The sequence below is a fragment of the Hydractinia symbiolongicarpus genome, chromosome 1 (genome assembly GCF_029227915.1).
Source record: "Hydractinia symbiolongicarpus strain clone_291-10 chromosome 1, HSymV2.1, whole genome shotgun sequence".
NCBI classification, from domain to species: domain Eukaryota; kingdom Metazoa; phylum Cnidaria; class Hydrozoa; order Anthoathecata; family Hydractiniidae; genus Hydractinia; species Hydractinia symbiolongicarpus.
This window is the reverse complement of record NC_079875.1, coordinates 4,588,700-4,604,287: the sequence shown is the minus strand read 5'-3', so window position 1 is coordinate 4,604,287 and position 15,588 is coordinate 4,588,700. Positions and strand designations below refer to the sequence as shown.

At 32.3% G+C, this 15,588-nt stretch overlaps 1 protein-coding gene across 2 annotated transcripts; it reads left to right on the top strand.

Moving 5' to 3' along the window:
* Positions 1–368: 368 nt before the first annotated feature.
* On the top strand, positions 369–15,426 carry LOC130632243 (ceramide transfer protein-like). 2 transcript variants are annotated; one of them, XM_057444460.1, is made up of 14 exons: positions 369–756; positions 7,896–8,012; positions 8,860–8,958; positions 9,036–9,198; positions 10,639–10,835; positions 11,112–11,213; positions 11,347–11,436; positions 11,617–11,700; positions 12,091–12,189; positions 12,309–12,377; positions 13,128–13,191; positions 13,368–13,582; positions 13,757–13,883; positions 13,988–15,426. In XM_057444460.1, the coding sequence occupies exons 1-14, from the start codon at positions 493–495 to the stop codon at positions 14,113–14,115; spliced, it is 1,818 nt and encodes a 605-aa protein (XP_057300443.1). In that variant the 5' UTR covers positions 369–492; the 3' UTR covers positions 14,116–15,426. The 2 variants fall into 2 exon arrangements, with proteins under 2 accessions (XP_057300443.1, XP_057300442.1); XM_057444459.1 differs by having other exon boundaries at positions 370–756; positions 8,857–8,958.
* The last annotated feature ends 162 nt before the right edge of the window (positions 15,427–15,588 follow it).

The following is a 15,588-nucleotide window of genomic DNA, read 5'->3' as shown; positions in this document are numbered from 1 at the left end:
GAAGAAGAGTCCTAAAGGGAATTTCCATAAATTTTACAGCGACTATAGGGATGGAAATTTATTATACGCATCAATGAAATTGTGCTTGTCAAATGTATAGGCAAACAGAGGAAATGCTATAATAAGACATGGAAAGTATCTTCTATCAGTGGCCAGCAACTTAAAAAATATTATCTTGAGGAAACAGGGAATACTGCTGGCCAAACCTCGTTCCCAGGGCATTTTGCCTTGTTGATAAAGCTGATAGCGGCGAAATAACGGCTCAGGGGCCACAAGACCCTGGGGACGAGGATGCTGCTGGCCATTGAATTATAAAACCCAGTAATCTGGTCTGTACTTTAACCCTATTTTACTCAGATTGAAACAACAAAAAAGTTCGGAAAACAAATGGCGTGAAAACAAGAAGTGGGCGTTTTGTCTCAAAATATTTATTGACGAAATTACTTGTCATGTGGAACTCATAAGCTTCAAAAGCTTATTGTAAAGCGCACAATGAGCTCTTCTGTCCACTCTGACTTTTTAGGCAGTTTTTCGGATGAGGAAAATGATTTATTTGGATGTGAAGGAGACGCTCCGCCATCACCAATACAAGAAATTACACACGAGGGAAGTCTTTCAAAATGGACAAATTACCTTCACGGGTGGCAGTCACGTTTCTTAGTTTTAAGGGATGGCACACTGTCCTATTATAAGTCTGCATATGATACTGGTTATGGCTGCAGGGGCTCTGTCAGTGTTGCAAAAGCAGCTATTGAGGTAACGTACTTTCTCCATTAAGATTTTCAAAGTTCTAAACATAGAGAAGTTTCCTTGTGAAGCATGTTGTTTAAAATCCCCAGATCTTTTACAAAAAACTCAGCAAAAATAATGCAGGCGGTAGCTGTTAACCAGTTCATTCCAAACTTTAAATTCAGGTAGAGCATCTTTTGAACGAGGGTGCCGATAAGCCACATACGCCATAGAAAGTGCGGGCAAGTTTAACGTTTTAAAAAAAGAATTAAATATTCGAAAAACCCTGCATAGACCTGAACAATGCCTGACAAAAAAAGAGGAACAGACTAATTATTCAAAAAACTATAAAAATTAAAATAAACTTACTCCCTTCTCTTCAAGCACCTTTTTCCAACTATTGTTGACATAGTATGTACAAGGAATTGCATTTCAGGAATGCTCCAGGGTGAGTTTGAAAAAATGCGGAGCTGGTTTTGGAGAAGAACTGCTAATTTAATTCGAAAAGTTGCCTGAACTCGCCCTTATATGCAGGCGTTTGCAGCTTATCTGCACCTTCTTTCTTTTGTTCATGAAATTAAAATGTAGCTTGCATGTAGTTTAAATTTAGAACATATGTCGTTAAAATATTTGTACTGTGGCTACAAGCATAGTAGCCACAGTACAAATATTTTAACCATAATTTGACTTCCTTCACCTAAAGTCTGCATTTTTTGCCATTCGATTTTTCTGATTTTTACAGAGCATGAGCAAGAATCTTGTAAACATTGTAAACAATAAAAATTTTCCAAGGTGTTTTCTCCCCTTCATTACCTATCATTATTATTGTGCTTTGCTTCAAATTTCTAGCCATGAGTGCCAATGTTTCCGAGCAGTAGTTTTATAGTGCACCAAAACTGTAATTAAACCAGACACTCAATCTATTAAATATTTGAGGTTTTTTTAGCTTACTGACCAACCCTTCTTTTCTTACATCGATTTTTTTTATCATTGTGGTATATTGTTTATATATTTTGCCTATGGCATGCAATACTATTTAGATAGATAGATTGCACCACTGTGTTGTGGCTTATTTTGAAGATTAAACATTTAAAAATATATAGAGTAAATTTTAACTGTTTGCGTATCACAAATAGCCTTAACCAGTGAGATGGGAGTGGAATAATTTCCCCAGCAGAAGAATATTTCTTCCTACTTACCAAGATAAAAAGTTATTGTGATCATTGCGATAGAAAAAAAATTGCACATAGCCTTAAAGGTACTGTCCGATTAAAAAACAATATCTTTTCTTTTGTTTTATTAAGTATCAAAAATAACGAAGATTGCACTCTTAAACAACAAAGATTTATCCAATACTTAGCACCATCGTTTGTTTGTTTTGATCTTGCTGCACTAGCCTACCATCTTCACGAACTTTCGAACGCGGCAAAAGGACTGGGGCAATTCATTATTCAGCACATTTTTGCTTGTGACGTAGTTACCTGGCTTCTTATTCGGCGAACCCCCCCGACTTGCGCATCGAACGACTAAATGTTTATTTATAATTTTTTTCCTTTGTTTAAAAAAGTTCTTCATGAAGATAGCAATGAATGAAAATAATTCGCAGGTTCTAGGATTTCAATTCGAGCCGGAAAGAACAGCGAATGATGAGCTAGTTCCGAATTTTCAAGACGTAGACGAACATAACATTGGAAACCTTGTTGCTCCTACTCCTAAATGTGAGAGGATGCCCTCTGAAGTGTAGAATGTTTTTGCTGTCACGAGACAGACTCTCAGTCTTTTTCAGGAATATTTGAGTAGGTGTGCGATGATTCGCACGTGTAAATCAAGTAACGCGTGCGATGTAAAACGCACGTGCAAAGAATGTTACGCCTGCGATACGGGCTCCGAGGTTATTTTTGTTGCGCATTCATTTTGCGGTAGAAAAGTGGGGGACGTTTTAAATCGTGAACCCCAAACACGATGATCGAGCGTCTACTGATATAGCGACTCTCTCAATCTTAACTTCCTTTTCTACATGTCCGAAATAGTATGCATGACTATACTGTAATTTTTATGTTTATTGTTTATTTTTCACAAGCAAATAGGCAAAAATATGCTTTGTTTTCAAATTAAAAAAAATTTTTATCCACGTGGCTTAAATAAAACTTCAAAATTCATTCAAAGCTACACTTTAACAAAAATTTTACAGAAAAAAATTTATACCGCCCGTGGGTTTCGGTTTTACAGGCATAAAGAAAAAATCCATTAAATTCGGACCTGCTATGGTTTCCAATTATTTTGTCAAATGAAGAAATTATCTACAATTAAATCCATGATAAAATGTCTATTCCGCCTGTAAGTGCAGTTTTGCAGACTTGCTTCATCCGTGCTCCGTCAGCGTTCACCTCCGCATTAGTTAAGAACCGCATGGCTGGATTTCTTGTGTAAGACCTGGTTACCAACGACGAAGGGGCCAGGCAAAAGAGATTTATGTCTACGTAGTTCTTTTAACTAAGTCAGGAGTCGGTGAATTAGCTAGGATGGTCAGGTTGGCTATGAAATAGCTAACCTGACCATCCAATAATTTCTGAGATCTATGGATTTTATAGGTTGATTTTGAAAACTCAATATTTATTTTTCAGGCGTGCGATTAATTACACGCCTTAAACGATTTAGGCGTGTGCCAAGGCGTGCGCGTGCGATCGCACGCCTCTCCTGAAAAAGACTGGACTCTATTAAATATTTTCAATTACATGGTATAAAAGTTTTTACTCCTTCATGAGTAATTCTTAGATGCGAGTGTGATTGAGTAATATTTTTCAGATAAAAAATGTATTACGGAACACGAAGAATTCCGAGCGGTGGTTTTATTGAAGAGTACGCTGTGAACATCTTTGGTGGCACTCCATGACAGAGAGTTTCGAACGACCACCTAGTTACCAGCCCCCACTCACCTCCTTAACATCCTTTTCTTTCCTCCGTTCAGATATTTCTCTGACTTTTGGTTTTTCCTTATACGGAAGATTTTTTTTTGGATCCTTGAGCAGCGAAAAAAAAATTTTATCCTGTTTTTTTCGACTGTTGTTAGTGCAATTCACAACAGCGCACCACGACATTATTCTGCCTCTCAACCTTACTGAATGTGCGATCTGAGTCTAATCTCTCTGTGGCGGCACATCTAGTGAAGAGGAAACTAATTTTTAATTATTGATTGGTTGTCTTTAGAGTAGCTGAAACAACTATGCAACCCTAAGGCTAAAGTCATATTGAACTTCAAGTTTTATTAGCGAAAGCTTCTTACTTAGGTTCGTACAGAATTAGCACAGTGTGTGTTTACCTTAAGGTCTAGACACATCTCTCGCCTTCGATTTTTTAATTCCATATGAATAATTCATAAAAAGCGGTCTTTCACAATTCAGGGGGTAAAATTACCAAAATTTTTAAACATATTATAAAATATAAGCCCTGGCCCACGTTTTATCTATTTTGGTCAGTTCGGCGCGCTCCAGGTAAATACGTCACACGCGACATATTATTTCAGCCTCGCTTTAGTGCCTATCATCCGCCATCCATATAAACAATTGAAGCGAGAGACCGCATGCTTTTTTGTAAACAAGAATGAGATATTGTTCAGTTGGTGTTAGGAAAGAAAACAAATAATTATTTAATTATTTTATAGAAATTAGTTCCAAATAAGAATTTTTTGTCAAAATTTTAGTTGATTTTTAATCGGACAGTACCTTTAACCAATGAGATTAGAGTGGAATATAATAACTTTGTGATTAACATTTTAAGGTTGCAATGGTGCACAAATAATAATGTTGGATCACGATGTTCATGATACATTCTAATGTTATATCATGGTTTGCTTGAAATAGTAGTATTTTCTTTGTTTTCTCAAATGGAACCTTAAAGGGACCAGCAAACAAGTGTCGTTTTGACAAAAAAAGTTTGAATTAACATCCCTTAACAGGTCTAAAATTACTGATGACAAAAAATTTCAAAATTTGCTAGCACCTAAATATGACATCATAATTCTACATAATTCATGCAGCATAATTAAATCTTAAATATTCTTTAAATGTAAATATCTTGAGAACAACTCTATAATGTAAGTCCATCATTGGGTTCCCTTTAAATTAAAATGTTCCTGATTATTTAGATCCGTGAATACTACTAGGTTTTTTTACTTTGTTTAAACTGGTTGTGCTCTACTTGGAGAACACATTCAAGATTTTTAGGACAGGGAGTATGCATATATCAGTGGGGGATGTTAAACTTGTGAACCCTAAGCATGAGAACAAAGTGTCTAAGCTAGTAACTCTCTCAGTGTTGACGCCGTAGTTTAGTGGTTATAACTCACACACTTTGTGTGGGAGACCGGGGTTCGATTCCCCTTAGTGGCAATTCAATATATGGGCGAGTGAATGTTATCATAGCCCGGGGTTAACCGAAGCCATGTAAGAGAAATTGAGGAGATGACACACTGTGTGGGCCGTTGGATGTTGCAGGAAGTTGTCTGGTAGAGTGCAGACACTAATTGGGTCTGCTTAGCTCAATACTCTAGGACTTCCCATATAAGCCATGGCACCTCCTGGAAATAATAGACAGGGTATATTCCTAAAATATGCACATCTGTCTGTCTGTCTATCTCCTTGTCTCCAATACCAGAAATGAAGATTTGTACAAAATAAAAGGCTTCCGAATATGTCACAGCAGTGTTTTAGCTTTTCACAATTCTGTTTTGATATATATTTTAAAAGATTAATGGTCACTCGTTTACTTTCTAGGCTTTTATTTTTTCATAGGGATCCCAAGGTACTTTTACAAGTTCGACTCACCTAAAAAATGCAGTAAAAAATTCCCAATGATATATCCACTTTTTGTTAAATTCCTTTTTAAATATTTGTTTTTTTTTTGTTGCCTCAATCATTATTTTGTAATTCTTCGTCCTTATATTTTCAAACTAGCTCCAGTCTTTTTTATGGCATGTCACGGTAATGCTTCGAATAAACGTCCAGGGCGTTTATTAAATTTTTGACATTTTTTGGGGGGGGTGGGGGGGGGGTGTTTATTAAATTTTTTACACGTCGTCTCTTTTGCAGTTTTTAAGGATACCTATCTTCACAACAGAGAATAAAAGATATTCACATGTTTTAGAGAATGAACTTCAAAAGCGAAAAGCTTAAACCTAAGATTTAGGAAAAAAGTAAGTAAGTATACTTTTACTACTGCCTCGCATAAACTCTTCTTATAAAAGAGGGGCGTCTATTCAAGGGGAGCGTTTTTTTAAAAAATGACTGAAAAGGAGGGGCGTCTATTCGAGAGGGGCATTTTAGAAGGAGGTGTTTATTCGAAGCATTACGATATAACTTACTGTTATAGCCAAATCAGATCACAATATGAAACAGAAGTTCTCTATTCTAGCCAACATAAGAGTGGCAGGATTAATGGTTTGTGCTTTAAATACATTATAAAAAATAGTTTGTCACCACTTGTGGTTAAATTAAATTTTTGCAGGAAATGCTGAAAACATTTTATTTATTATGTTGCTTTTTCTGCTTTACTTTGATATTTATTTATAAATTTAACTATGTATAATGTTTTTATGGATAATTTTTTTTTAGTTTTAATTTGTTATCAATATAATAATTTCTCCAGTAAAAAAATTGTTTTTAATTTAGTGGGTGGCTTCCATTTCATGCACAAAAGAAAACATCGTGCTAAATTAAAAGACTACATTAAGAATAAGGTGTTTAGAGCACTATAAATATGTTGCTAACGAAAGTAGTGAGTTTACCAATGTGTTTTGTTGAAGGGAACCTGAGGTATAAAACGGTGTTGAAATTTTTCACATTTAAAGAATTTTAGATTTAATTAAGCTGCATTAATTATGATGTCATATTTAAGTAATAGCAAATCTTGACATTTTCTGTCATCAGTAATTTTAGACCTGTTAAGGTTGAAATACACAATCCGCTTAAACGGAAGGTCGAAATCTGATGGATAACCTGTAGCAGAAACTTTGTGAAAGGTTTCTTGTTTACAAGTAATGAGTTTAAACTTACAATGCATGGTACGAAAGTCTCTCGAATTTTGGCTAGCAAAATGAAAAGATTATCATAGCGACCGATGAAAAAACAGAGATCTATATGGGTAAAATCTTGGATCAACGCCATAGACTTAAAATGGGGCCACTTTGATTCAAATGTCCCGTTAATTCCTGCACCGCTCTTTTGAACTTTTCATTTTGATTAACTTCTTCAGATAATAAGATCTTAACGAAATTATCTTCATCTTTACATTGTTCTCTAAAAGTAGAGAAAAGAGAGATTTTTAAAGAAGGAATTTTTCATGTTAACCTCTGTAAAAGTAAATGTATGTACGTACCGGTCATTGAAAATATTGTTGATAATTCTTCTTTTTCTTGTCTTGGCTTTATACGAAGTCAACATTATATCCCACAGACAGGTTCTTTCGTGTATTTCTCGATTAAATCCTCTGTAAATTCAATTTTTTATGTTCTCGCCATTTTCTCTTGTTTTTCTTTTGATTTTTTTATTGCAGTTTTTTTTAATAAATGACATCAAACATTTAAAACAAAAGGTTTACGAAATTTCAATAGAGAAAGATCATCCGTTTAATCGAAAAAGATGAACACATCCATCTTTTTGAAATGACGGGATAGGTCAAGTTTGGCAGGTCAAAATGTTTCATTTTTTTTTTTTAACACCCAATCCGTTTTGGCCTATGACTCTCCGACAGTTTTAAACCTTCCGTTTAAACGCATTTATATTTCAGCCTTTAAGGGATGTGCATTGAAGTTTTACCAATGGATAGACATAAATTTTTTTATGCTAAAATAACCCTCGGTTCCTCATCCTAGGCCTCCTAATTTTTTGCTGACGACCCCGTAACTTGGAAAACGATTATATTTTTGCTATGAATAGATAGACACATGAGGTTCTTTTATGCAAACATGAGGTTTAGGTTGTAACACCTGTGTATGTAATTTTGCATTCAAAATATTAAAGAAAAGTTCTCATAGGATGACCCTCCTAGAGAAATGGTTTTCAATTGACACATGACATAAAGGTTTTCCATTTCGTAAGAATAACTTTGAATATCAGACATGTTGCTGGGTTCTTATTTGTCTGAAACAATAATTATATTTTATATTTTAGGTTCATGAATTTGATAATTGTCGATTTGATGTTAACGTTGGTGATTGTGTATATTATCTTCGGGCTACTGATTCTGAAGAAAGACAAAATTGGGTGGATATTTTGGAGGCTGCGAAGGTACAATTATATTTATGTAAATACATTTTTGTAATGTATATAAATGATTTTTATTATTCATGAAATTTTTTTAGAATCATGCCTACAAGATTTAGGGGAACCAAAAATCTTTTTAACAGTTGTTTGCTTCAGTTTAATTTAATGTAGTAGTCTTTGTACCTCCTCGGAATCCCTAAATTTCCTTATTTTTTTGTGAAATTCATTTGTTAAACTCTAATTTTATAATGGTTTTTTTTAGTATATGTCAGAAATATTTATATTTTGCATCAGATAATGAGAAAATAAAATCTGATCAATCCAATTTCTTTGCCATCCTTGATTCTTGTGATTCTGAGTTGCACCTTCACTAATTCAAATTCTCCCAACATCTCCCAAATGTTTGTATATGTTTTCCCCACTTATCAAAACAAAATAGGCAACCTTGAAATACGAATATCTCCAACAACTTTCTTGTTTTATTATGACGCTGTTACTTGTTGTATTTGCAGTCTATTTAGTACTTCATTCGAATTTAATGCCACTTTGTTGTTGCCTAGGCATTTTTTATGGACTTAAATTTCCAATGATAAACCTCCAAAAAAACCAAAAATATAAAAAAACCTTGTAAGCACTTAAAAGTTTAAAAAATTGGCAAAAAGGGAAAAATTTAGATTTTTAAGATTGGTATACTTGAAGGATGACACTAAATTTTTGATAATAAAAGAAAAAAAGTCCTGAAGTTCTTATTGTGCATAATATGTTTGAAAATCTTAAAATACATATACCTACTGTCTAATTTCATATGATGCATTAAAACTTATAAATGCTGAAACTTATAATTATATATTGCTTTCTATTTTCTCAGCAGGCGGAATCAGGTTATGGTTCAGATCCCCATTTGCCTAAAGCTGTGTCTTCACTGTCGTTATCTTCACAACCTAGTTTACAATCTTCTTCATCATTTCAGGTATATCTTTTACACTGTTTTTAATTTTTTTTATCCTGATTTGCTTACATTTCTTTGTATCAATGTCTTAAATTTAGAAAACTGCAGGTTTACGCGAAAAACTTTTGGAAATGGAAACATTTAAAGATATTTTATGTCGGCAAACAGATACATTACAATCGTATTTTGATTCATGCGCCAATAAAAATAATGGCTTAGACGTGCATCAACATTTAGACTTGAGAGACGAACAAGAGGAAGGTACAAACCTAAAAAATTTATTTATTGATTTTTTAAAATAAATTAAATAAAGTAGCCTTGATGTCAAATTTTACTTAGACTAAAAATAGTTTGTTAAAAATCTTTTTTTCCCTCTGACCATAATAATGTTTTGAATTAAAAATACAGTTGCAGAATATGGAGATGCAACTAATGCGATGTTCAAGCATCTCGAAAAGTCTTAAAAAAGCAATTTCCATGATATTTGTACCTTGTTGATCACATTTACATTTTCTTGTGTTGACTGCAGTGATATTTAAACCCTCTTTTTAAATTTTTGTTGGCATAAAAATTTTTATTTGTCTTGCCATAAGTTATTTTTTTGTAAAGTAAGTTTTTTTATTATAATAATTCACTAACACTGGCAAAGATGTATGTCTTTATTTATTTATTTTATTTTTTTGTGTCTGTAAATGTATCAATAAGAATAATCTCTTATAATAATACAGAGACTGTGTCTGTTTTTAACAGGCAAAGTGGATATGCTTATTTTCCTTTGATGTAGCCAAAAAAGTTATGTCTCAAATGGTAAAATTTTTGACGTTACGGCGCGATGTCAATAATACTACTTTAACGTCAATATCTGATACTAAATTAATGAAACCATTATAGCGCACCTAAAACTTTGAGGCCAAATAACTTGTAAACGAGATCGTGACGTCAATGATTTTTCACTGCGTGGGTAACTAGGGACCACTTGGGACCAATTTGGGTAAGTTTCCCAAACCTGGGTCCCCGAATCCGTTTCGGAATGGACGGTTGATTCGTCATGAAAAAACCTTTAAACCCTAATATCTCTGCAACCATTTATCAAAAGCACATGATCCTATACATTTTCTTGATCAGTGTTTCAAGATCTATGCGATGAAGGCAACATGTATACAAAAATCCTAAAAATAATTTTTTTTGCATATTTTTTCGTTTTTGCTGACGTCAGCAAAATTTTTAAACCCTTATATGTCATTAACCGCTCATAAAAAGCACATGATCATTTACATTTTCTTGATCAGCGCTTTAATCTCTACACATAGACGCAACATGAAAAAAGCTTCTGAATTATTTTTTTGTGGATGGGTTGCTGACGTCATTAAAATTTAAATAATGCTTCTTTTTCATTTTTATCCTGCATTAGTGGATTTTTTTACGGGCCATATAAGTAATAATAAATAAGAGCTAATATGTTGCACTTTTAAGATTAAGAGCTAATAACTTAGAAACCTGTGGAAAAAACTATCAAATACTATCAGGCACTAGGCTCCACCTTGGGACCATAATTGGACCAATTTCCCAAATCCCATCCAACTTTTATAAAAACAATTGGGTTGATAATTTTATAAAAAATTCTTTTGTTTACATGACCTTATACATTATTTTAATTGGCATAAAAAAAAATGATTAAAGTTTTCTTCACTTTTCTTATAGATGTTGATGGTAGTGAACTCTCTGCAACTCCTACACCTTCCAATATTTCTTTGATGCAATCTTCTGCGCTTGGCATTGATTTTCGTGGTGAAGCTATTACATTTAAAGCAACTACAGCTGGCGTTATTCAAGTATTATCACATTGCATAGAACTGATGACAAAAAGAGAAGAACAATGGAAGCGCAGGATGGAAAGGGTATTCAATATTTTGAAATAACATTTTGTTTTTCCCACTGCATTGCCTTTCCTTTTCCTTAGCTTTCTCCTATTTGATTTGTTTGCATTTTCTATTTTTGCCTTTCTTTCTTATTTCTAGTACCAGTCTTCATAAGAAACCACTCTCAATCTTATACTTTGTTGTGTAGAATGTAAAGTCTTGTTTCACTACTATTTTTGAATAGTAAAAATAGAAAATTTGTAGTATTGTAATGTCGTCCTTTTTGTATCTACTGAAAAATGTAATTGTCTTCAGGAAAAAGAAAAAGTAAAGAAGTTATCAGAACAGCTACATGAATTACAAGAAGAGAAAAAAATCAACAATGCAAATCAATTTCTTGGCGGTCCTGATTTTATGGTTAGTATATACTTCTGGTCCGTTTATAATTATGTCATTGTGTCTTTTGTAAACATGTGGAGTAAAATGAATTCAAAAATTCTCTCACAATCTTCAATTTCATACACATGAAAATCTTTTAAATTATTTTTAGGAAGGACCACACAGCAAATTAAATGAAGAATTATTTTTTGATGCTGTAGAGACTGCTCTTGATGAGGAAGATGAAAATGAGGACAGTATGGTAGGTTTGAGTATTTGCTTAAGTGCTTTGCTTAAATGATGAGTTTTGTGTTTTCTTGTTAACAGGCACATTTTCATCATCCATGGTAGCTATTTAGATGCCATATAAAGATTCAGGACTTTTTTGTGCGTTTTGTTGTATAGGATAAATTTTATACTTTTTACTTGGTTTGTATTTTAGGATAATATCGACAAAGAACATATTCCACCAGTAAAACCAACTTCTGAAATAATGAATATGCCAAAACACAGATTATCTAAAGAAGTATGTTTGTCTACTTATTTAAGGAATTTTCATGACTTAAAGACATCATATTCGCTAAGAACTTCTGATTTGGTCAAAAGTGGTAGCTATTTTGCATTCAGTGTTTTTGTTTAGTTTAGAAGATGTTGGTAATAATTCTTGTTCAAAGGAACGAATAATGACTACTAAAGGGGGTTGAACAAGGGTTAAGAAGGGTTTAGGAACAAAAATATAATTCAGAAAAGCATACTTTCCTTTTTCAGTTAAAATAGACATCTGCAGAAGGATTATAGATTATTATTTTCATTAGCATAATGTTACAGAAAGATAAAGAATATAGTTGTGTCTTGTATTGTTTATGTGGTTAGCCAGGCAAAGTGTGTTAATTCTTTGTTAATTTGCTCTGTTAAGGTTGAAGCTAAAGTTCGAGATAACTTAAATCTTGTAAAAGAAAGAGTGGACCAAGAAAATTCAGAGTGGTACAATGTTCATGAAGAAGGAGACCTCAAAGTAAATTGTTTTTATTTACTATGAATTAATACGATTCGTCTTAGTGACGTAGTGTATATATATTTAGTGGATTATAAACTTTATGCTTGTTTATTATATATATTTTTTATTATCTTTAGGTTTACAGAAAAGATTTTGAGATTGAAGGAATTGTTTGTGATCCATTAAAGGCTTCACATATTATTCATGTGAGTTACATTATTAGTAAAAAGAAAAATATGCAAGAGAAATTATAATTCGTAACTTTTGCAACTTGCTAAACTTGATTGCTCATTTCGGACTTGTTTTGATGCCACAGGAGGCAACTAAGCTAAACCAGAGAGTTGTCAATCAGTCCATGAATACAATAACAAAAATGTTGCAGTTTTTTCACAAATTTAGGCTTAGATAAGGCTATATTCATATATTTGTTACATTTTTTATATTTTTGTTACAAAGTATGATAAAATATGATTAATGTCCAATTCATGTTTTTCTATACCTGGATTGTAATTATCTGTTTTTATTTTATATTCTGCATGAAATTGAATGCTTTTGATGGCTTAAGTGAAATAGCACAACGACAATTAAAAGCGCATGAAAAAACTGAACCATGGCCTCAGTGCATTAAACATAATTTAAAAATTTAAAAAGATTTTTCCACCCTGAGATTCCTTTAATAGTTTATATTAAGATGAAATCGTTTTTTTTTAACTTTAACCAAATAATTCTTGCTTTTACCCACACATGAATATCTTTTATGTTATGTTAGGTGGTAAGAACTGAACACATGGAAATTTCTTTATGTTAATGCAATGCTTAATTTATAAAAAAAAAAAATCTAACTTAAAAAAAAAATCAGATTATCGCTTCAAGATCAGATTAGTAGTTGAAATACAAATATTTGTATTGTTTTCTTTTTTATTTCTTAAGTTTGTTTGCTTAAATTAAATTTTTAGGGAGTTACTGGTCATGAGATGTGTCACTATTTTTACGATAAAGAAGTGAGACTGGAATGGGAAGGTTTGTATCTTACATGAAATTAATGAATTGAGATTGTTAGCTCTATATTAAATTTATATATAATATTTATAACTAAATATTATTATTTAGTAATATTAATTATATTGCTGGCATTACTCAATGTGCCATTTACATACCAGAATGTAAAAATTAATTCAAAAATTGAAATATTTTAGGAACTGTTGAGAAAGTAAAACAAATTGAGAAACTTGCAGAGAACACTATAATATTCCAGCAAATTCATAAACGCATCTGGCCATCTGCACAGCGTGACACTTGTTTTATTTCACATATACGTCAACTTGGTAAAGAAGATCTTGATCGGATGGATAAAGAAATTGGAAATGCATGGATAGTTTTAAATATGCCAACTGAGCACGATGCAGTAAAGGTATGTATTAATCTGTTGTTGGTTTTTTATGGATCATTGTGGCTATTCTTCATTTTAAAAGCTACTACCAGCCCTTGGTAACTGTTGTAGGATGACTTAGGAACTTAAAATTTACTAGGACTCCTCTAGTAGGAAGTGGTTTTTAACAGTTATTCTGACATTCTTTTGTTTTAGAGTGATAAATATGTTCGTGCATTAGCTAATGTTATTATGGTTTGCCAGACATTTGCGGTAGGCGATGTTAAGAAGAAGAAATATACAAGAGAAAATGTGGCATGCAAACTAACATATATGGCTCAAGGTAAAACTCCTTTTTTGTCTACAATGTTTTAAGTGCTTTATTAAAATAATTTAAAATGATTTAAGTAATATGCAATATTGTTTTGTATTTTTTCTATGTTTTAGTGAATCCTGGAGGTTGGGCACCAGCTTCAGTTGTTCGTCAGGTGTCGAAACGAGAATACCCAAAATTTTTACATAAATTTAGCAGTTTTGTTCAAAATGTTACTAAAGACAAACCATTGATGCTTTAGCAGGACGTGTCATTGATGATAATGGTCATCACAAAATATTTGTCAATGACGAGGACAAAATCTGTTACTGAACGTTACTCTTTGATAATTCAGATGGAACTTACAATAACCCTACTGTCATTTATTGGAACAAACAAGAATTGAGATAAACATTATAATTTTGCATCTACATAAAATCTTTGTTGGAAAATGGTAATTAAAGAACTTATCTGATAATTTGAGACCAAAAATTATTTCTAACGTTTTTACTGAATTTGTATTGTTAATTTACATTGCCTCAGTAAAAAAAACAAGATGCACAAATAATTCAGCTAGATACCTTGAGATTATTTAACTCTTGTATTGACGCAATAATGTCCTGCTTTATACTTCAAGTTATTGATACTGCTTTTGCTGGTGACAATATGATCTGGTGCATTTTATGCTTCGAACATCAGAGGCTACAATCCTGAACAAAATACATTGACGCAAAATGGCCAATTTTAACACTAATTTCTACAAGTAATTATACAGGCTTTTCCCACAATAGATTCATATTAATATGTATTGTCAAAGTTCAATTGTTAATGTTATTATTGTTCCCACCTTTTTTCCACCTTACACGTCCTTTGTGGAAGCTGATGTGGATTATCTTGTAAAATAGACATGTTAGAAAGTGTGTTTTTTAGCCTAGGCATCTAAAAAAGTAGCACACGTTCTGGCCGTAAAGAATTTACAAGTTAATCCATTTTTCGGACTGCCATTGTCTCAATATTTTGGTTAGAGGTTGTAGATAACGTGTTTTTGTTCTTTATTTGAGCATCTTGTTTTTCTAGTTATTATATATGTTCATCCTCTTTTTATTTGAAGATAAATCTTAAAAATTATTTTATACTTTACATTTTAGTAGTTATAGTTAGATCTAATAAATATAAGATGTAAATACTATATAAATGACAAAATATCATTTTGAAAAATATTTTTTAAAAATTTAAATGACAAGGTGTGTTTGTAGGTAGATAGAGATCTTGCCATGGACAATATTATTGTTACTATTCACTATGAAATATGTAAATATAGTTACGTTTCATGTAGTGTTATTCTTTGTTTTCGGTGCGGTAAAGGCTGACTTACACTATCTGTTTCTTTAAAAAATAAGATAATACCTGATTTACACTTTATTGGTACAATCGACGAATTTATTTTTTCTGATTGTAATATTATATTTAGGTACACTACTTTTTTTTGCATATGTACCACTAGCCTAAGATTTTAGAGATCAGTTAAATGTCACCCTGAGCCAAATATGTTAATATAATGCCGGATTTTTAATTTTTGTGTATGTTTTTACATAATACCATATTTGAACAAAATTAATATCTTTGAATATGTTAATATTTCGACTGTCGAAGAGATTGTCACAAATTAATCAATCATACAAAATACACTTCAGAGTATAAAACAAGGAAAATAGAAAGAAGAGTTCTAAAGAAG

Excerpts from the sequence above, each read along its gene's own strand:
- LOC130632243 (XM_057444459.1), top strand. The coding sequence starts at position 493 with ATGAGCTCTTCTGTCCACTCTGACTTTTTAGGCAGTTTTTCGGATGAG. Across the intron at positions 757-7,895 it reads TTGCAAAAGCAGCTATTGAG|GTTCATGAATTTGATAATTG; the intron begins GTAACGTACTTT and ends TTTATATTTTAG. Across the intron at positions 11,437-11,616 it reads ATGAAAATGAGGACAGTATG|GATAATATCGACAAAGAACA; the intron begins GTAGGTTTGAGT and ends TTTGTATTTTAG.